The 23,221-nt window shown below is 40.6% G+C and overlaps 1 protein-coding gene across 7 annotated transcripts in view; it reads right to left on the bottom strand.

The window, feature by feature from the left end:
* ATP2B1 (ATPase plasma membrane Ca2+ transporting 1) overlaps window positions 1-23,221 on the bottom strand; it is a 71,671-nt gene that overhangs the window by 4,276 nt on the left and 44,174 nt on the right. For 4 of the 7 annotated variants that reach the window (XM_035126621.2, XM_035126619.2, XM_035126618.2 and 1 more), the window contains 16 exons: window positions 20,773-20,916; window positions 17,894-17,932; window positions 16,239-16,394; window positions 15,847-16,061; window positions 15,188-15,430; window positions 13,426-13,667; window positions 11,955-12,192; window positions 10,773-10,952; window positions 10,601-10,688; window positions 9,732-9,838; window positions 7,330-7,521; window positions 6,912-7,125; window positions 6,516-6,727; window positions 4,359-4,466; window positions 3,479-3,661; window positions 3,077-3,163 (listed from right to left, as the gene is read on the bottom strand). In XM_035126621.2, the coding sequence (XP_034982512.1) occupies window positions 3,077-3,163; window positions 3,479-3,661; window positions 4,359-4,466; window positions 6,516-6,727; window positions 6,912-7,125; window positions 7,330-7,521; window positions 9,732-9,838; window positions 10,601-10,688; window positions 10,773-10,952; window positions 11,955-12,192; window positions 13,426-13,667; window positions 15,188-15,430; window positions 15,847-16,061; window positions 16,239-16,394; window positions 17,894-17,932; window positions 20,773-20,916 (2,648 nt within the window). The remainder of the gene's footprint in view (window positions 1-3,076; window positions 3,164-3,478; window positions 3,662-4,358; window positions 4,467-6,515; window positions 6,728-6,911; window positions 7,126-7,329; window positions 7,522-9,731; window positions 9,839-10,600; window positions 10,689-10,772; window positions 10,953-11,954; window positions 12,193-13,425; window positions 13,668-15,187; window positions 15,431-15,846; window positions 16,062-16,238; window positions 16,395-17,893; window positions 17,933-20,772; window positions 20,917-23,221) is intronic. The other 3 variants (XM_060279694.1, XM_060279695.1, XM_060279696.1) reach the window with 3 other exon arrangements.

Here is a 23,221-nt window from a genome sequence, read left to right on the forward strand (position 1 = left end):
TTATGACATTTCATATTATAACTTTTCTGCTATGAAAGGAAACCATCTGATCCTATTCCAAATAGAACCTTTGCAAAACTGAGAATCTGTGTTATAAAATTACTGGTGTTTTCACTTGTACAGCATGTAAATTTGATATTTATGAAAACATCCTCATTACAAATGGAATGCCAGAACACACATTCTTTAGTCAGAATACATATAGAACCAAGGGACAAGATTTTATTTTGAACATAAGCCTTTTTTAAAATCCCTAACAACTTCTTTTTAGTAGGATTATAGATTTTTGAAGCATCACCTCCTTAGTTAACCAAATGCTAGGTCAAAATGTGTCAGACAACTTATGCGAAAAGAATGTTTACATGGTCTACTCACATTATCAGCTTGTTTCAGGGAAGGGACTTGTGCAAGTCCCCTCCTCAATGATTATATTCTAATCTTGTGATATGCCTGTTCAAAGAAGAATCTCATACCCCAGCCGGCCCACCCTTGATGTTGCACTAAAAGTTTGCATTTCCAACATGACAAGGTTTTCTTTGCTATCAGAAGAAAACTAAGTCCAAGAAAAAAAATTCTTGTGCTAATGCATCAAAACTTCTAGGCAGAAGTCAACTGCAGACCATTTTAAAAGATCTATATTGGAAAGAGGTGTTACCTTTCAATACACTAACAGTGGCAAGCAAGTTGTGTACATGTGAGTTTGCATGCATTTTTATTCCTGGACTTCTGTATCAGTATTCATATAGGGCTAAGCAGCACGTGGAGGCCAGAAGACCACCAAATTGATTTAGACTGGTCTACTGGGAAAGACAAGGCATCCCATGCACAGAAAGGAGACAGTCACCAAACTATCAATAGGAAGCAACAGAAAAAATTGCTCACCCCTACACTTTCAGTATTATGGACACTATTGGAAATACCATTTATACTTACTTTTGAAATATCTGATGTTAGTCAAATATTTCATGTACTTTCTAGAAGTTTGATGTTTGAAACATACTGAAATTCAAGCGCATAAAGCTCTTGGACCGGGATCCAAAAACATACAAATCCCACAACATCAAGACAATAGCTGCAGACAAAGAAAACTTACTACAAGAGTTAAGCCTTTGGGGCCTTTCCATTTATATGGGTACCATCCCTCTTTCATGCCACTCAAATATTTCATGAGAAGCAGTATTTCTAAGAAAGATTTCTCAGAATGTCAGTGTAGTTAGGCACCTTTGTTATTTTGAAAACAAAAAAACCCACCAGGCACTTTCCTTTATGGGGGGGAGAACACCCACTTTTCCATTTCCAAGTATTTTTCAAAGTTGGCTAGAGATTGTGGTTACACATGCTTGAGGTATTTTAACACAAGTATTTAAAGTTCTAAGTTACGTCCTTTCAATCTTAAAGTATTACTAATTTTAGAGGGCAGTTAGCACATACAATGGCAATATTGTGGGTGAAAAAGGCACAAGAAGAAAAAAACTAAGAAGTAACCAAACTGAGGTTTACATATAGTTGCCAAGATGACCTGGGGGGGGGGGGAAATACATCAAATTACCTGATATAAGTAACTGACTTGAAACAACTACTTTGAATTAATGAAAGTATTTAGTTTCAAGTCTCAGTAAGTAACTGAACTCCTGCAACTTTGAAGGAAACCCTATGTAAAAGAAAGAATGCAACAGCTAGACTAGCGACTGGGAGCGGCCACCAAGACCATATAACATCGGTCCTGAAAGACCTTCATTGGCTCCCATTGCATTTCCAAGCACAATTCAAAGTGTTGCTGCTGACCTTTGAAGCCCTAAATGGCCTCGGCCCAGTAAACCTGAAGGAGCGTCTCCACCCCCATCGTTCTGGCCAGACACTGAGGTCCAGCTCCAAAGGCCTTCTGGTGGTTCCCTCACTGAGAGGTTACAGGGAACCAGGCAGAGGGCCTTCTCAGTAGTGGCACCTGCCCTGTGAAACACCCTCCCGTCAAGGAAATAAACAACTACAGTGATACCTCGAGTTACGAATGACTCGAGTTACGAAATTTTCGACATCTGAAGGGGGAAAATGGCCGCGCACTAACGAATTCTCCGACATCCGAAGGGAAACTGTGGGCGGCTTTAGATAGGGTTTCCCCGACTTACGAAGTTTTAGATGCGGTTTCTTCAACTTCCGAATGTTCCGTCTCCCCCCCACCCATGCATTCCTATGGGGGAAGTCGTGGTAAGCGGCTTTCTTCGACTTACAAAATTTCCGACTTACGAAGGTGCCGTCGGAACGGATTACCTTTGTAAGTCGAGGCACCACTGTATCTGACTTTTAGAAGATATCTGAAGGCAACCCTGTATCAGGAAATTGTTAATGCCTATTGTTTTACAATTTTTTATGTGCTGTAAGCTACCCAGAGTGGCTGGAGAAACTTAGCCAGATGGGCGAGGTATAAATAATATTAATTATTATTAAATTACTTTATTTACTCTTACAAAATGATGAACCCTCAATATTTTATGCATGAGTTATGCTCAACATGGATTTTTAAAGTTGGATTTGCAAGTCAAAGTTGTTCCTTTCAATATAGCTAAGCTAGCTATACCAAAGTTGTAATTCAAATTGTACTTCCCTTTAGCAAGGATATGAAAGCCAGTTACTTATATTTGCCAGCTTTAAACATTTAAATGAACTGTATTGTATATCTTCCTGCAAACAGTCATTCTTGAAGGCATATACTCAAATATTTATAACGTTTTCCTGAATATTTTTTAAGCTCCCCACTGCTAGAATCAAGGCACAATATGTGCAGGCTCACAGCTTTCATTGTAAATCAATAGTTGCAACTGTTCCACCTGTGTTGTAGCCCTCTACGGAAAAAAAAGGGTTTCGAGGACTCCATTTTGTGAGAAAAAGTATGAAAAGTCTTAACGATGAATTTAAGGACTGAAGAAGAGAATGAAACGTTAGGTGTGTGAATTAGGAAATGTTAATTTCATGCACTTAGGAACACGCACTCACACCCCACAGTAGTAGAAGCAGTAGTAGTAGTAGAAGTAGTAGTAGAGGAAAACACTACATGTGTAGGGGTAGAAACATTTGTTACATCATGATGCTGGCTGGCGATGGAAGGTTGCCGCCTTAGAGCCCCCTGAATAGAAGTTCCACTCTGGAAAGCATTCACTACATCCATCTGCAAGGAATCAGAGATTGTGACAGCTTGCTCAGCAAGAGAGAGAGAGAACAAGAGAAAGGAGCATCCCATCTATAAAACATATAAAAAGGTAAAGAAAAAAAGGCACTTTTATAAAGCAGGTAAAGAAGCAAGAGGCGCATTTAGAGATGAAGTAAAGAAGGAATTTGAGGGATTAAAGAGCCAATCATTTGACCACATAGCAAAGAGTTCAGTCACACCGTTTATAGCTACCCCCCAACCAATGCCAAGAACAACGGGAAGATTTATAACCCCCTCATCCCTCACCATCTCCTACCTGTTCCAAGACCATACCTGAGTTTGTATCCTGTTTAGGCCCCTAAACCACAATATCTGACCACGCCGCAGTTCTCTTTCAGCATGATCAATCTCCTCTACATCTTCTGCCAACTCTTCTTCTGGAATCTCTTCCTTCTGGGTTCCATGACCAGCTTCTTTAAGGAATTTCAAGTGGCTGGTTGGAATTGTTGATATCAACTACAATCATGAGAAAGAAGTTAACAGGCTGGTCAAAGCTAATTATAACACAAGCTGTGATGAGGAATTCTGGGAATTCCAGATAAACAACTGCGATTTCCCACCCACCGACCACAACATTTACTTTAAACCTTATTTCTAACAAAGCAGAACAGACAGTGACTAAAGGAGGCTATGGCAAACAGTAGGTAGCAAGCACAGCAGCAATAGATGCAACCAAGGCAGCTTAGTAACCGACAACTCACGGCAGCAGGAAAAGAGATTGCTGGCTGCATTTAACTGTGCCACTCACTGGCACATTCACTCAGGTGAATGGAGACAGAAGCAATTTTTAGTGATTTCCTCCACTTGCCCCCCACTGTGTCCTTCCTAAATATGCTCCAGAGGGTTTCCCCAGACCTTTGCAGCAGGTTTAGGGAGTCGGGGGGGGGGTGCAGGGAGGAAGACAAAATTGCCAAAAACTTGCTCCCCATTCCACTGAGAGAAGTCTTACCACCAGGTGAGTGACACTGCTAGCAAATTCTTCCTTTCCTAAGTTCCCTACAAAAGTGGGAGTAATGGAGCAAGTTGCTTACAGGGGGAAAGCCACACTTGCTACAGGAGGAGTGTAGGATGTACGGTACACACACATATTTTTTCAAACAGAAGCACTGATAATTCCAGCAAGAGAACTGCACAAAAAGCTGTTGTTTCTTACCTGGCCCCAGAGAAGTGTTCCCATTCCTAGAAAAATTGACCAGAGCCATTGTTCTGCTGTAAGCTCTGAACAACTGAAAGGTTTTCCTCCAAACTGCACAATGACGATCTGTTAAGAAAAATCACAAATATTATCACTACTTTATTTTTAAAAGTCGGTGCTGGCTATGCTGCACCAAATATTTGACCCGTCTATTCCGAAAATAAAACTCTGAGCTATTTTTCTGTTGGATTTTTAGAGCCCTCCAGAAGCTTGCTTTTGTCAATGCATCTGGGCTACTGTTTGTCCCCACCACTGGCATCTTTCGGTTGACAGCTAGGTCATGATTTGTGAAGCCTCTGGGAAACTGTGATGGGGTGATATTGTTATCTCTGCTTCCTGGAATGTTATAGTTTAATTGTAGTTTTATATTGGTACTTTAATATTTTATTTTATTATGTTGTATTGCATGTACATTGCCCTAGGTTTCCTTTGGGAAGATGGTTGGAGGAAAAATGCAATGAAGTAAATAAATCAATACAAACTATGAATGTGCATTATTTGCATTTTAAGGGGAAGTCACCAGGGCAGTTCTGGGAGGAGACATTCATTTTTTTGGAACCATACAAACATATTTAATACTAGTGTCGTTCAGCCCGTTTAGAAAACGGGCGCTAGAGGATATGTGTTAAGGGCAGGTCCCTCATGGAGGGAGAGCGTGCGAGGGGAAGGCGTGAGGGGAGGCGGAGTCTGGCGCTTGGGCCTAGCCTCCCTCAGCCATGGCGCGTTTTGGCGCGGGCTTCGCCTACGGCGACGGGGAAAGCCTGGCCGCCGGAGCCGCAGCAGCAGGATCCGGAGCCGGGGGACTGGGAGGCTTTGGCGGAGGCGACCGGCTGGCCCGTCAGCAGGAGCGCCACTACCAGCTCCTCTCCAAGCCCGTTCAGTAAACGGGCGCTAGAACGTGTGAGAGGAGCGGCACCTCTTTATTGAGGCTTTTCCTGACTGTCAACTGAGGCGGGGGGAGGAGAGAACGCATGCGCGGCCGACGGCCCGACCAACCGACCCACTGACTGACTGCTGAGGTAACCCAAGCGCCGCCAACGGCCTTCCAGTTCCTGCTGCGCAGGTGCGTCAAGCGGGTGGGTGGGGAAGGAGAGCGGCGGCGGCCGTGTGAGGCACGGCACGGTGGGAACCAGCCGGGGAACCTCGGCGAGAGCGAGTTGCCATGCCCACCAACTTCACGGTGGTGCCCGTGGAGGCACTCGGCGGCAGCGAAGAGGGCCCCGGCGCGTTCCCCTGAGACCCGCGACGGCGGCTTTCTGTCCCCTCTCGCAGCAGCGTCCGGCTCCCGCTTTCCTCGCGCCCGCTCGTATTTGCTGGTCAGCAGCACGCCAACCGCTCAAGACCTGAGCCGGGTGGCAATGTGAGAGGGGAGTGCGAGGGCGAGCGGCGGTTGGCAGAGGGGTGGGGAGAGCGTGTGTGTGCGCGTGTGCAGTCTCTGCTGTCCAATCCCTGTGTCCGTGGGGCACATGCGCATTAGCGCGGAAAACGGGACACAGGGACTGGACGCAGAGACACTTGCATATTATTATATAGGATTCTAGTGCAGGTCTCCAAAACACTAGTTACTACGGTAATTCTGCCACATAAGAAGAGTAGTTTGGATTTGATATCCCGCTTTATCACTACCCAAAGAAGTCTCAAAGTGGCTAACATTCTCCTTTCCCTTCCTCCACCACAACAAACACACTGTGAGATGAGTGGGGCTGAGAGACTTCAGAGAAGTGTGACTAGCCCAAGGTCACCCAGCAGCTGCATGTGGAGGAGCGGAGACTCGAATCCGGTTCACCAGATTACAAGTCTACCACTACACCACACTGGCTGGATTTAAGTCACATACGAAAAGATCAGATTTCCAAACAAAATTGTTTTAAATGATCATGTTGGATCTATGAATTCATCAAAACAATGGGCAGAGATAAGGACCTTAACTGTCACCTGTATTTTATCTCCAAATTTAAAGCATTTCTAAAGATGTCAGCCAAATTACATACTATGTTAGACGACCTGCTAAAGATGCTGTATCCTGACATATACATATAGAGAGGGGGGGGGGAACTTTGGCAACAAAAAGTAAAAATTCTTTATCAAGTACTGTAACTTCAGGAACCAACCCACCTGTACAATAAATGTGCCCAGAACTATGGTACAGAATATAGCATTATTGAAAATTCCTTCAAATACATTCCTTTCCCCGTGGATTTTTCGGGCATTTATTTCATTAAAAAGCTGCATCATAACAAATGTATTAAACACAATAGTATAGTGCTCTGAAGGAGGTGCGTGAAGAGGTGCATTCCGTCCACTATCAATGTCAAATATTTTTTCACCTGTGAAGGGGAGATTAACACTCTCAGTATCTTGTGTTGATTTAGATTTTCATGTAAGACATTACCATGTAAACATCAAATACTGAAGAGTTCATTTGAAGACTGAAATAGCTATTTGAGAGGCAGTCACAAAGCAAGCACTTAGCTTCTAAAAAGTTAAAGCTTAGGAATCTAAAATTCTTACCAGCAAACAGGAGTGTAAAGACAACCACAAGCTGATAGCAAGCATGGCCCAGAATATTCTTCATCATTGTTCGCGAGATGAGAGGTTTATTTCTACCGTAAGGCTTCCTCAGCAAGAGAGATTCTGTGGGTGGTTCCGTTGCCAAGGCAAGCGAAGCCAGTGTGTCCATTATGAGATTTACCCATAACATCTGAACAGCTTTAAGTGGAGAATCCTACAAAAACGATACATTTCCTAATACATAAACACAAATATCCTAGAAACCAACAAGCCATGCAGCAGTTAAATATTTTCTCCAATGAGGTTTGGTACTGTGCTTTTAAAAATACATCTAGTAAATTCACTCTAAAAAGCTAATATCATCAATTTATACAAAGTGTGCATTTTCACTAGTTGAAAATGAACGCATAATACCTACTTGTGTAATACATGCTCCCGTGAAAGCAACAATTACTGCAACTACATTGACAGTAAGCTGGAACTGAAGGAATTTGGAGATACTGTCATACACATTTCGGCCCCACATAACTGCTTTAACAATGCTTGTGAAGTTGTCATCGGTGAGAATAATATCAGATGCTTCTTTAGCTACATCAGTTCCAGCGATACCCTGAAAGAAAAATCCCAAAAAAGTCACAACACCATTCCAGCTATACACATTGCAGTTAAAAAGTGCACACACAAGTCCTGAAAACACTGGTCCAAAAATTACTATCTTTCAGTGGTCTCAAGCTTTGCTTTTAACATATATTTCAGTATAAAAGCTATTATTATGATGCACTATCTTGATAGCAAGTTTAAGTAATATCAAATGGTAAAAAGAATAACTATTGTGTCATATCCAATTGTTTAGGCTAGACACTGTCAGCATTTGTATATAAAAATCAGTTGCAACAATTATTAGTTCAGGTTTCTATCTGGAGATAGAGAGTTGTTGGCACTAATATTAACTGACTTAATAAAACATGCAATCCAATCCTTTGCACATGCAGAAGAAAGTCTGATTTCAATGAGTCTTAGTCTAACGTACTCACTACAGAATTGCAATGCATAGACTCTACAAATCTTGAAAGTGAATTTCATCTGTTCCCATTAGGGATGATTACTGATGAAGCGGGTGGTGCTGTGTGTTAAACCACTGAGCCTAGGGCTTGCCGATCAGGTCAGCGGTTTGAATCCCTGCGATGGGGTGAGCTCCCGTTGCTCGGTCCCAGCTCCTGCCAAACTAGCAGTTCAAAAGCACGTCAAAGTGCAAGTAGATAAATAGGTACCGGTACAGCGGGAAGGTAAACGGCGTTTCCGTGTGCTGCTCTGGTTCGCCAGAAGCGGCTTTGTCATGCTGGCCACATGACCTGGAAGCTGTACGCCAGCTCCCTCGGCCAGTAAAGCGAGATGAGTGCCGCAACCCCAGAGTGGGTCACGACTGGACCTAATGGTCAGGGGTCCATTATGAAGCATGGCACATAAGCTAGTTAAAGCTATTCCAGTACAATAAACCCATAATGTAAGTATCTGAAATGGCACATTTTGGCTTCATTTGTCCTTTATCAACATTTTTTGCTTAGAATAGCCTGATGCTCTAAAGCTTCTTTTGTTAACCTCCAATGCCACTAGGTGGCACAGTAGTACAGTTCCTGAATGTCCCATTCACATTAAGCAAATTCCACAACTTCTAGTGGAGGAAAGCAATAGGTTTTGGAATCTAGGCATGGTCCCTTACGTATCATTCCAACAAAGAAAGTAGTCAGCTACTTGTGTCAATATGATTATGAGCTACAAAATCTGAAAAGCTGCTAGTGTTAAAAACTGTTGGTAGCATAAAGCATGTTACATATGCAGCAACACAGCTATTTCCCCCCTTTTATTCAACTAAAAAAGGAAGTGTAATCTTAAAATGCTACTACATATTGGAGTAGTATGCAGGGAATCTGAAGCTTCACCTCCCACAAAAGCAACAAGACCAATTCATTTCTACTTCTTGGAATGATCAATGGACCAGATTCAAAAGAAAAAACACACACATAGAAGCATTCATGGTTCAGAGTCATGTAAGTGACACCAAATTCTACAGAGATAAGCTAGTCTACACTCATCTTAATTGCAGTGTCACAATTACACTATGACAAGGAAAAGGAACAGAAGAAACCTGATCTCAGCAATAAATGCTCAAATGTAGTATCAGCTTAGCATGAACCACATTAACTTCTCATGACCCAGCACGCTTCAGATTAAAATGGCCAAAAGTGAGTTTCATACAATCTGACTTCAAGCAGTGACAGCAAAATTTCTCTCTGAGGTTTTCTTCACATTCCGTTTTCCACTTCTTCCCCCACTATCCGTTCAGAACAGCCCTGAGAATGCTCAATGATGTCTTTATATGTCTTTACACAGTCCAAGAATTTTAGCTATTTTAGCTGGTATTATCAAAACATAGGTTTATTGTGCCATCTCCACATTAATAGCTTCAGGTTCCTACTTTTGATTTTAGATTCAGAGACACAAGTTACTCCACATCCCACCCTCCACCAAGAAAGCTGCAATATTATATACTGAAAATTCAAGTTGTGCTTCTATCCCAATTGACACAGTGAACAGATGGCAACCCAACTACAGTCCTGTTTCACTTTTCATACATGTGTAAACCTGTATATGGACAGAAAGCCGGGGGAGCTGCAATCAGTTTTGCTCTTGTCACTGCTAAGTGTAAGTTAGATGTATTCAATCTTTGGTATAGATCCAAATGTTCATTACAATGAAAACTGGCAGTGCAGCTCAGCAAGGAGCACTTATCAAAATCAGTAGACAACAGTTTAAACTTACCATGGCAAAGCCAACATCTGCTTTTTTCAATGCTGGGCCATCGTTGGTACCATCACCAGTCACCGCTACAACTTGCCTCTGTTCTGAAACTGTGCTGTCTATTATACCTAAAATGGAAGTACAGATATACGAATTACCATCAAAATACAAATCATGAGGTGATGTTTGGCCTTAACCTAATGTTATCCGTATTAACAAGAGATATGGCCTCCTGATCCTAAAGACCTTTATCCAGTCAGTGAATAATAATAATAATAATAATAATAATAATAATAATAATAATAATTTATTATTTATACCCCACCCATCTGGCTGGGTTTCCCCAGCCACTCTGGGCGGCTTCCAACAGAAAAAAACCACAGTAATCTATTAAACATTAAAAGCCTCCCTGTCTTCTAAAAGTCTGGTAGTTGTTTTCCTCTTTGACATCTGTTGGGAGGGCTTTCCACAGGGCAGGCGCCACCACCGAGAAGGCCCTCTGCCTAGTTCCCTGCAACTTGGCTTCTCGCAACGAGGGAACCACCAGAAGGCCCTCGGTGCTGGACCTCAGTGTCCGGGCAGAATGATGGAGGTGGAGACGCTCCTTCAGGTATACTGGACCGAGGCCAGTGAAGAGATGTCCTTGAATAAATGGTTGGACGTCTTTTCTAAAATACTTTGCTTAAAATACCTCTTTAAAATTTTGCCCTTTAATGCCTGCAGAGCAGGGTTACAGATTTGAAGGATGACCTTGAAAGCCCTAGATACAGGATTGATAGGATCAATACAAGTATCATGGGCTAAAATAAAAAGTTTATTCTTCCCACTCCCCGCTCCAAAGGAAAGCAATCCGTTATAGTCAACTCTTCTATTTGAGAATGCTTATTTACCTTTTACCAGTGTGTGTTTGTCAGTGGGGGATGATCTTGCAAGCACACGAAGCTTGGGCCAAATTTTGTCTATTCTCTCTTGTTCTATCTGTGAAGATAATTTAGATTAGCTTAATAACTAAGCAAACTTTCAAAAATCAAAAATCAAGGGAATAATATTAACCAAACTTACCTCTCCTTTTTCATTACGTATTCGTCGGTTGAATTCTTTACCTTCTATGCATAAGAAATCTTCACCAGGATGCAAAATGCCACATTTTAAAGCGATAGCACGGGCAGTGTTGATATTATCACCAGTAACCATACGCACAGTTATACCAGCACGCTGGCATTTTTTTATTGCATCTGGTACCTAATTTTTATTTTGAAAAAAGAATAGTTTATGAAGAAGCTTTGCTACATGGACATGCTTGAACATTATTTATCCACAACTCTCTGCCCTCCAATCTCCTGCTTACTTAATCTCAAATTGTCCTTCAGTTGAAATAATATGCCTTAACACAGTTCCATAGATAATTTTGTATCATCATGTTATTAGGCATATATTCCAAATATAATCATGTATATTTGGGTGTTAATGGCAGGCAACAAGTGGGCACCTATAACAGTTAAGCTCCTATAGCTTACAGTTAACTTAATAAATGCACTTACCACTAAAAACATTTGGGTGACCCATCTTTGAAAGGTTTTTAAGGCTGAGAGAGAGAGACTGGGACTGAAGTCTCCTGTTTAACTAATGTATAAAATGTTTCTTGCCATTTTGAGACAAAGCCTAATTCTCAGACATTTGACACAAGTTTTGTTATCAAACCCTGTACCGCAGCAGAACACTTGCTATCTAAGAGAACTACGACTTAAGCTTGATCAGCAGGGCAGGAAAAAAACATTCTGCAAATGTCTAGTAACTTTTAGATTAAATGCACATGCTGTTTATACTAAATATTTCTCTCATTCGGGGTATTTAATTAGGGTTTTTTTTTAAAAAAAAAGTAGCTGATTTCCACCACCACCACCTAATGCATTAGAGCATGGATAAAGGCATGTTCTTAAAGAGGCACAGGGATCCACCTCACCTCACACAAATTCAGGATGTGATATATTTCCCTAAAAATGACACCATCTGTAGCAGTTACTTTTCACTCACAAAAGGGACTTGAAGATGGAACTCAAGACAATCAAAATGAAGATGCGAATTTATCTTTATTTGGCTCTATTAGGTCTCAGGAATTATTTTAATGCCTTGACATGCTTACACCTGTTTTCGAAGTAAAGTATGGCATTGTTTCCAAACAATAAGTTATTACTTTAGCAAAGAATGTTCTAAAACACACTTTAATGAAGATTTTCCGCCTACCTCATGCCTCACAGGGTCTTCAATGCCTACAATAGCAATACATGTAAGCCCAGTGACAATGTCATTTTCATTGTCCCATTCTGGCTCAGGTTCTCCAGCTGGGAAGTCTCTGAATGCCAGACATATGGTTCTGAGTCCCTCTGAGGCCATAGGCTCAATCACAGTTTTTACAATATCATCACGGTCCCTTGGCCTGAACACTTTGGGTTCACCATTAGCGCTCAGTATCTTGAAGCATCTGAAAACAAAAAACAAACAGTTTTCAAGATTCAGAACACTTAATAAAAAAGGTCATCTGCATCGCAGGTACTTTCTAGGGCTAACATTAAATATTCCTAAATCTTGCAGCAGCTAGATACACATGCATCCCAGCACAGATTTCATGAAGAACATGGTTGCCTTCTCATCCCACCTCCCTGTATGAGAACATTTTTATGCCAATGTTTGGTGGTGGTGATAGGGAAGGTAAAGGCTAGTGAAGGCACAAAAGTGGAGGAGGGGGAGGGGGAGGGATTCACAGTACGGCATTCCTACCATGTTCTAGGAGTATCTCCCAGGAGTTTATCCTGCTCCCCTTTGCCAGCATCTCACAGCCCAGCAGTAACAAAGGTAAGTCAAATGCACCCAAAATGGGAAAGGTTTTCACTCAGATGTTAAAAACATTTGGACAAGGCTCAGAAGAGTAGCAAGATCCGTTCCAGTAGGAGGTGCTGTAGTCCTGGCATTGTCATATTTTATATATAGGGTAAGTGCTTAGCAGATCATAAAATGCATATTCATATATTCACAAGAATGTCAAGGCTACAAGCCAACTCTACAAGTCTTCACAAAAGAGGGAACTGTTCAGGAGCTGAATTGCCATGTTTTCCTACAGACCCCCCCCCCCCATATCTTCCGCAATCAGTTCAGTGACCTGTAAGATAAAGTACATGATAGCCTGAACTGCAAACGCAAAATGACTGTTTCTAGCTCCCTTTTCACCCAGTCCATGTGAACAAGTTTACCCTCACTGACCACCAAACCTTGCAATTAAAAAGTAAGAAAAGAGTACAATTCATTCAATAGGCAGATAATGAAAGCTATCATCTTAAAGGGAAGACTAGCAGGAAATACTTCACTGTTTCTATGATTAACCAACAAGATTATATATCTAATCTTTAGCAAAAAGTAGTCATTGCATCACACTATGCAAGAAGCTTTCATAGAGACTAAGCAAAGTTAAATGCAACATTGTATTCACCGGAGACTTGGAAGGTAACTAGCTTAAGTTTGGGACAATGAAGCATTCAGATATGTTGCAAGCCTTAAAGCAACATCTTCTAGGAAAGGTTTCTAAATTAGCTAGTTCTAAGAACTCCTGACTTGGACAATGAAGAAATACAGCGCTTAAATGCCAAGTAACTGAAGGTACCATTTCAGGAATTTCATCACACCGTTACATGATAAAAGACCACAAAAAAAGTTAACTTGCTTTTTAAGTACTATCTCGGAGGCACCCTTGCTGAATATCCGGAAACTGCCATCAGAGTTCTTTAACACAGTACTCATGGACTTTCTAACAGAGTTGAAGGTGTAGACTTTGTAAAGTGCCTCTTCTGGTATTTCATTTCTAACATCCTGGTAGTCTCGTTTCAAATCCAGAAGCAGTCCCAGCAAGGCACATTCAGTTTTATTACCAACATGACGGGGCAAGCCACCTTCCTTTTCAGGAGGCTGAAAGACAGAATAAACCCTTGAGAAGGAATTTGTTTCTGGTTCAAGGAAATAATGAATAGGCAGCAGCTTAGAATTCAGCATCTCAGAAATCATACACTGAAGGTTCACAAGTTATATGCTGAAACTGGATGCAAATTTTAGCTTACACACATCTTAAAAGTATATGTCACTGCTTAGGGGGCAGTTTAATGTTCATAAAGTGCAACCAATAGCAAAATTTATATTACTAATTTGTCTTCTCAAGTCAGAGTACAAGCACTAAGAGTCAGAGACAATTTCAGGAGTCATATTAGTTCTTAATAAGCTGTTAAATTAGATTCAATGAGTAACTAAGGGTCAGTTCTTACAGACTGGCAGAGTAATGGTGCAATGAGAAATGTCAGTTGCACATTTCAATACCAGGCAATGGGTAAACAAGACACAGAGACACATTTGTAGATTGGTGTTCAGCATGCCATGGCCCTTTGACCAAGGCCAAACAAAAATAAAGGATAGTGTCATTTGTAAATATGTCCTTAAATCAGTACAACTGCTAGTTTGCAGGTATGTGGGCCATAATGCAACACATAAAGCCAAACTCAATTCACTAACCATGCTCTGTAAGCTGCTCAATAAACTTGTTTTTGCTGCCTACCTGAGACTGCAAAAACAGGGGGTGTTGAGCACTGTCAGGCCACACAGAGAATGGTTGGTGTTTGGCTTGATGAGTCTGCTAAGGCAATTCTTGCATATTTCACTGCTCTTCCCAATCAGAGCAACAGATAAAATACTGAAAGGACAAGAAAGCTAAAATGACAAGTGAAACTTTGTGACTCCAGAACAGTTTCAGTAGATCATATACATTAGTTCTTGAGAAATTTGAACTAATTAAGCCATGATTTAAGTAAGCCGAGGCATAAAATGATGATTTTCAGAATTAACTGATGCTATTTTATCCAGAAAATAGACAAACTTTTAATTTATTATTATTTATTATGCTTTTATTGTTATTGCTATATCCCAGGAAATACATTTCAACCTAAAATGCATTGAAGAGCAACGTAGAGCCATTTGGCATTTCAAAAACCAAATGTAAAATAAATATATAGCCAAGGAAGCTCAAATATCATACCATATTAATATTCATTTCAATTACCGTATTTTTCAGTGTAGAAGACACCCCCATGTATAAGACGCCCCTATTTTGGGGGACTACAAATTAAGAAAACACCCCCTCAGCACTACCCGTATATAAGATGAGCCCCAATTTAAACCTAATTTTTTGGTTTAAAAAACCCTAGTCTTATACAAAGAAAAATACAGTATATTCCCAATAGTGATTAAGAAGGATCAAAGCTTTCCCATCAGCTTAGTAATCTTTCAGTAATGTACATAGTAAACATGTTTATTATAGAACTCTGAAGAATTTAAATGAGAACAATCCTTCCAAAGTTATAAGACCTATTGTTTCAATGGGAGATGTTAAAACACATGCTTTAACTCTACCACTGAATCAATAGTTTCCAATATACACTTACCAAGATTTTGGAAGTATAAGCAGAGTTTACAGAGATTCCTGTTACAAGGTATGACAAGGTTTTCTCAGGAATAGCTTGTGCCTCAGGAATTTTTTTATAATGTTTTTCACTGATGTAAGCTTGGACTACTGTCATTCTGTTCATTGTCAATGTTCCTGTTTTATCTGAGCAAATGGCTGTTGCATTTCCCATTGTTTCACAAGCATCCAGATGTCTGACCAAGTTATTATCTTTCATCATTTTCTATAAAAAAGGGATTAAGTCAGTCTAACAACATTAAACACATTTTTAGAATTCACTTTCATTGTGCATGCTGAGGCTGAGATTCCTCCATAATAAATATTCAATGGATATCTCATATTTAAGCGTTATAATTAGTATCCAGAGGGTAAAGATAAAATCAATTGGCAGATGCATCAACTATAAGGGTTATTTTAACAAGCATATTCCTTGTGTTTGGAAGAGTTACATTTAATGCTGAGTGATTACTTTATGACCACAGTGTTTGTAAATATAGGTTGATGCAGAACCAACAGAACAAGCAGATAAACCCTTCAAAAACATTTCATTGATCCAGTTTCTTAGGAAAAACATCTATGAACATATATCTATGCTATATAGTGTACTACTATACAGAAGCATAGGTTTCTCACACGTACCTTTACAGAGTAAGCCAGTGAGATAGTAACTGCAAGCGGAAGACCCTCTGGAACTGCCACAACCAGGACAGTAACACCAATGATAAAGAACTTCACAAAGTACTGAATATATATTGGTGTACATTCAGCAAGCCAAGCACGTTTCTGGACCCAGAAGGTATCAATTACAAAATATAATACAAGAATGATGACTGTGACTGCAGACATCAGCAATCCTTTTAGGAAGAGATGAGAACCAGTTAATCATTCATATTATTGACAAAACTATAAAAATAGGTCTCAAAAACTCATTTCAAAATTTTAATACAAAGTTAAGTTTGAGAAAAGATCTACAGTTGAATGCCTGTTCATTAATAATCTGGCATTAAGGATGAACACTAAATAAGCCGTACCTGCTTTGCCAATCTGAACTGCTAGCTTAGTGAGCTTTCCTTGAAGAACCGATTTTTCTTTCTTGGGCATATTGTTTCTTTTTTTGTCGTCTCCATCACCACCATCTTCACTTTTTAGGGGCTGCATTTCCATCGCTGCACCATCCTGAGCTTTTGCTAAGTTTAAGGGAGAAAATAATAGATAAACCACCACTCCTAACACTATAGAGTAAACCTCAAATTAAAGATGTAGTCATTGACATTTGTTCTATATCCAGAGCAGCATGTATTTAATATTCTGAAATTCAAGGGGTGAAGGATAGATAGCAAGACTGGCTTATGTGACCAAATTTCCAAAATTTAAACAGGATGTATCATGTTTACTTACTTAATACCCTAGTGACTACCATTGACTTCCACAAATCCACAACCATTGACTCCCTACTCCATGTTTGCCTGCTTTGCACGCCTCCAACAAAAATCCTATTAGCTAAATTCTGCAAACTACAGAAAACTCTAGGAAAAGGAATGGTTTTTGCTTAGTTTTAGGCACATGTCAAATGCAGGGGGAAGGCATACATGCATCCTTTCCCCCAAGTTTTTCTCCAGTTCAGAGAACTCAAGGGGTGTTTAGTGGAATTCTCGTTATTCCTGCTGAGACAAAGACAAACAGCATTCTGACATGCCCAACACAATGACGAAGGGCACTACTCATTGCCCTTCTTACCTGAGTACTCCACAGGGTTGGGGTGCATGAGAGAGGGCTCCATGACAAACAAAGATATGCAGCTCCCTGGATACAGTTATTTGCATCTCAGGCCACAGAGAATTTAAAAAAATGGCTTGTGATAGTAAACATGGGTCTGTTGCTGAAATCTTCACTAACTGGACATCACAAGCAGAGACAGGGAAAGTACACCAAGGGAAAGTGACAGTGGGCTGCCATTTTCAGACACAATCCTGTGTTTATAAGAACAGTGCTATACCCTCACAGAACACGGCAATAGAATACTGACTTTTCAGACTATCAACTGGCGTGAACTTGCTATAAAACCATGGTCAGATTGAGAGGCGGCCACAGAATTACATCCTTCACTCCTCCTCCACATTTGAGAGTGAGCCACTTGGAACCCCAGCTAGAACTCCGTATTAAGCAAAAGTCCAGCTTGGCTTTAACTTTGGTGAATATTGGCACTGATCGAATTCTTAACTGCAGTTTAAGCTCTGTGTTGGGGGAAGGAGCATATGAGCCTGTGGTCCCTTTTCAATCTCTTAAACATATTTAAGAATAGGGGAGGAATTCAATGTTGTGCTTTAACAAACAGCTTGCCATAAGGAACAATTGTTCCTCCCCTCCCCTCACATGCTGTTCTAAGGATGCTCCTGAGCCAGCGCCCCCCACAGCCAATTTTTTTGGGTACAGACACCAGAAAGGGGAGAAGGTTCCATTGTGCAAGTGGAAGTCCTTACATAGCGCTTCCACTGACAGGGTGCATTTGCTGAATCCCAGCAGTTCCATATATCCTAGGATAAGATTGTGAGGGCAAGTTACATCTATTAGATGCAAGATTAAGCTATGTATAGTTTTAAAATGTGATGCACAAGTTTTGCCTAAAAGTTATGGTTAATCCGGCTTGCTCAAAAATCAAGTTAATGTTGTAAGTACTGTTAATTACCTTTGTTACGATTTTCAATAGCCCCATCTTGTTTTTTACCTGCCAATAAAAAATAGTTGTTTTTAGAAATCTAGGATCAAAGCACTTTTAGATTTGGATGAGATCTTCTGCTCAATTATCTAGTTTTAAAGGGCAACAGCATGAAGAGGAGACTGTTTATAATTTCTCTTATAATTGTGAAGTCTGCATAAGCGTTTATTGCTGTGCTGGATGAGGCTCTTTCAGAGTAATTGAGTAGTTTTCTGGACTTGAGGAATGCATACTAATCTAAAACCATACTAAATGTATTAGCAACTAAATCAGGTTCTTTTAAATGCCAGGGTTGGGAAAGGGGCTGATGGCCACCAGGATCACAGCATGCAGGGAACTGTGGCTTAACCCTTCCCTCCCCAGTCATGATATCATTGAAGATTCTTCCTCACATCCCATTCACCTTCAGAAAAAAAGCTCCCATTGACACTACTGGTAGTAGGAGGCAATTTTCATTTCAACTGTGGCTGTGAAAGAAAGGGCTCAATCTCCTGCAATGTTCCATATGAAGTTCAGCTCTCCCTGTGCCTAGTATTAAATATAAAAAAACTTGACATAATTGCTAATGACACATTTAGAATCATGTCTTGCTTGATGCTAAGGTGCAGATCCCAATGTGTTTTAGAAGACAGTTGGAATGTTCAGATTTAATTTCACTTAGAATAAGCCTGCAATTCTTTAAATGTTGTAACAGTGTTCAACTGTTCAGAGGCGTCATGGTTTGGGGAAATTTTATGCCTCTGAACATCGTGACAGGAGCTGGAAGGTGATTAGTTTCATATATAAGCTTACAATACATATGTACAGTGGTACCTTGGTATTCGAACAGCTTAGTTCCTGAACAACCCGGAACCCGAATGCTGCAAACCCAGAAGTAGGTGTTCCGGTTTTCGAACTTTGCCTCGGAGGCCGAACGTGCTCCTGAGCTTCCGTTTTCACTGTTGCACAGTTCATTTGAGACCCCCCCCCCATCGTAATAAAGGGTTTTTGCATCCTGTTTTACCCTTGCGCAACTAATTTAAGCCCCCCCCCCATCGTAATTAAAGCCTTCTGTTTCTGATTGCAGTGTTCTGAGGTGATATTTGGTGCTTTTGTTTTTGCTATTTTTTGTGTTTTTGTTTGTGTGGCTTTTTCATTTTTGTGACTGTGGCTTGTTTTTCATTTTATGATTGATTGATTGATTGTGTGATGGATAAAAGCCCCCTATCCAAACAATGACTACCATCAGTGCAGGTAAGAAATTTTTTTTATTTTTTTTATCAATACTGTCTTATTTATTTTATAGTACAGAACATTGATTATTGCTTTATTTTATGGCTCAATGGTCTTGTTAGTAAAATTCATGTTAAATTTTTGTTTTAGGGCTTGTTTTTTAAAAATTGGAACGGATTAATCCATTTTGCATTACTTAATATGGGAAGGTGCACCTTGGTTTTGGAATGCTTCGGTTTTGGAATAGACTTCTGGAACTGATTAAGTTTGAGAACCAAGGTACTTCTGTACTTATAAGCTCAAAAGTTGAAATCTTCCTCTACCCCCAACCTCAATGAGTTGTTATTCTATTCATGAGAAACAGGGGAAGTGGGGGATGATTTTAACAAATGAGATTCTTTTATAGCTGTAGTTCAAATGAAATGAGATGAAATGTTTCTGCTACTCCTTTTACTGGTTTACCCAGTACAAGGATGGAGTGCATACAGCCCTAAACCTCCTCACATTACCACTTCAATTGCGTGTTTATTAGGTTACAACAAGTAATAGAATTGCTATTAATCAAAGTCCTGACATATCAAGATTAGTAATGGTGAGTTTGACATTAATTCAAGTAAATGTGGAGAGATTTCTCAGTATTGATTAGGTTCACACTAAAAAAAAATTCTTTGAGTTCTGAGCTAGAGCCAGGTCATCTATGAGGTGCAATACAAACCAAAGAGGTGAATATCAGTTTCCAGGTGCAGCAGTGTAATTTTAAACAATATCTGAATACTGTCCATAGCTGCCAAGTCTCCCGTATTCCCCGGGAAACTCCCGTTTTTCCAGCTGTCCCCAGCCGAAAAAACGGACTTTTTTGTTTTATTCTGGCGCGGCGGCCATTTTGGAACTGGGCGGAGCATGCTCAGAAGCGACTTTTGATGCTGCTTTGCCCAGTTCCAAAATGGCTGCAGCGCGACTTCTGGTGCAGCGGCCATTTTGGAACAGGGCAGAGCAGCATCAAAAGTAGCTTCTGAGCATGCTCCGCCCAGTTCCAAAATGGCGGCAGCACTACTTCCGGTCTGCTACTTCCGGTCCAGTCTCTTATTTCTCAGGCCGGAACTTGGCAGCTATGATACTGTCCCTCCATGGCAGCTGTTGTTTTATACCTACCTATATAGGTATTGCAAAAAAATAAAATAAAAAAATCTCAGGGGCCAGAGGAGACGGTTAACTTCAGAAGGGACACAACAAATGAAATGACCTTTCTTTGAATAAAAAAAAATACCTTTCAGGTTTTTTTTCTCTAGTATAAAAGAGGGAACACCCTATAGTCTATGGAGTTTACCAATTTCAGGCGGCCTCACTTAACACATGCTATTTTTGTGATACTGTTAAGAGCACTTGAGTGATTGTATTAAGTGAGTAATGAAGTGTCAGCTGAAGCAAGTTGGGAATGTTAATTTGAAAGACTTCAGAGACAAAATTGACTTACCCTCTTGGACAATGGAAGTTGCAGAAGCAGGAGTTCTATGCAGTTATTTTGTACCTGCCTACATTGTTATTCTGCATAGCCAACACCACTTGCAGACATTCTTACAGAAGAGAAGCCAACTACAAAATGCATCTCTAAAGTCCGTCTCAAACTTCATGCTTACTTTTCTTGTCCTTTTTCTCTTTTTCTTTCTTTTCTTCTTCGTCATCACCTCCAGCACCAAGCAAGGTAAAGATAATTCCAGTTTGTGAGTTTACACCTACAGCAGTAACTACCATTCGTCCAGAACCTTCCATTACATGAGTACCTGAAATGTGAAAGCATTAATATTCATGAAAAGTTCCAGACAGGCTTATGCTACAAGTTAGCGAGAAACTTATTACAATACTTTCATTAATTTCCTATAGCAGAAACACGCATTTGATCAATAAAGGATATTCAGAAAATATAAAGAAGGGTTTTATAACACCCAAGAAACGCTAAGCCAATAAAAGCCATTCAGTAAGACTATAGCCATTTGAAAATTTTGTGCCTACCAACAGTCAGCTACTGGCTAGCCAATATACAGCTGATGTGCAAGATCACTGGTAAATGCCTAAAAACTGGCACTATTGCATTTATATCCCCCTTTCATAGCCACCTTTCGACTAGGTTCTCAGGGCAGTATACATATGATTACTCCCATTTTAGCCTAACAATCTTTTTGGAATGGGTGTGTGTGCAATTTTAGGAGTAAAGAAGTGCACAAGTAAACCCAGAACAGTCACCCTTTACATTATGAAAGCCCCCCTGCAACTATTTCTCCTCCAGCCAATCGCCTTCTCATTCCGGCCCGTGGGTTATTTGTGGAGTATAGCAATTCGTTCACATTTTTTTCAAAATATAGTCTGGCCCCCCCACAAGGTCTGAGGGACAGTGGACCGGCCCCCTGCTGAAAAAGTTTGCTGATCCCTGCACTTGATCCTTCCCTGCCAGCACTATAGTGGGTCACCCATAAGAAGCCCCAAACTGCTTTGGATAAGGTGCAGGAAAAAATAAGAGCTGCCATTGTACTTGTTTACCAATTTCTCCTACTTTCCCAGTCCCTAGTTTTTTGGGGGGGAAGGGGGGTATTAAATGTGAGATGGGGCAGCTGAAAGGAATGTTTGAGATTCCTGGAGATGTACCTTCTGAAAGGATATCTCTCTCAAAATAAAACAAAAGTCCATTGTATTAACAACTTTCTCTACATTTGTAGAAACAGCCAAGGCCCATCTAAGCTGGAAGTAAGATGGGAGTAAATCTGCCACATTATGCCTGTATTATTCCTCCCTTCCTGGATTCAGAGTTTTGTTCTAGTGATCTAGCCAGCAAGCCATGCTGCTTTGTCCACCTGTTCCAGATTTTCCAGCAATTCATATACTGAGGGAAGTGAAAGTATTGTGCACTGTTGCACAATCACAACAGATCATACATTGGGGGCGAGATGAAATGGAAGAAATGGAGCAAATGCTGAAAGAAAAGGGATGAACAGATGGGTTCTGAACTGCAGAGGTACAAAAAGGAGAAAAACGAGTTGGTAACATGTTATGCAGACACTTGCAAGCGGGGAAACAGATGGGCTGCAGACTTGTGGTGGTGAAGACACAGCATGTGCTATGGGGCACACAGAGAAGGAGGGATGTTTAACAGAGGCCAGAGAAAGAAGAAACAGTACTATGGGAGCAAAGCCAAGGAGGGATTAGCAGAATGCACTGAACACAGTTACAACTGTAGCAAAAAATGCTTTTCAGTAGTTAATGCAGCTGCCATGCAGTCATGCTGGGTTAATAAACTAAAGTGGCCCCTGGAGGAATTTGAGTTGGGCGCTCCAGTAAAGTCCTTTACGCTAGAACTGCTTTTTATAAGACATTTTATTACAGTGGTACCTCGGGTTACAGATGCTTCAGGTTACAGACTCCGCTAACTCGGAGGTAGTACCTCAGGTAAAGAACTTTACCTTAGGATGAGAACAGAAATCGCGTGGCGGCAGTGGGAGGCCCCATTAGCTAAAGTGGTACCTCAGGTTAAGAACAGTTTCAGGTTAAGAACGGACCTCCAGAACGAATTAAGTTCTTAACCCGAGGTGCCACTGTACAGTTATACAAAACTGCAGTGTAGCATTAGACTGGACATAACATTCTTAGTATTAACACACCTATGTATTATAATGCATGATATCAAGTTGATAGGGAAGGAAGTTTCCAAAAGAAAAAACACATTCCAAAGAAAAGACCACATTTCAGCATTCCCATAAATGCTGCTTTTCCATAAGCTGCTAATGCATCTAAATATTGCAATCAGTCCTGTATATCTGGAGCACATCTGAGTTTCTACTGGAATACTTTAAATCTTAGGCCATGATACACACTCCGACAAGCCCCATTAGGTTAGTTAAGGGTAGTGTTCTAATAAAATCCATTATATTTCAAATGATTTGTAAATATACTGCCTTGCAAAGATAATGCCTATCTACCTCAAGTGCACTGAACTGAGCAGATGTAAGTATCACCAACAGCAAACTCAGGTAGTGAGTGCTGACAGATATGAAGCCAAAACAGGGCCACTGAGAAATATCAACATGCTCGGGAGAA

Source organism: Zootoca vivipara, chromosome 10, assembly GCF_963506605.1.
Source record: "Zootoca vivipara chromosome 10, rZooViv1.1, whole genome shotgun sequence".
In the NCBI taxonomy this organism is placed as follows: domain Eukaryota; kingdom Metazoa; phylum Chordata; class Lepidosauria; order Squamata; family Lacertidae; genus Zootoca; species Zootoca vivipara.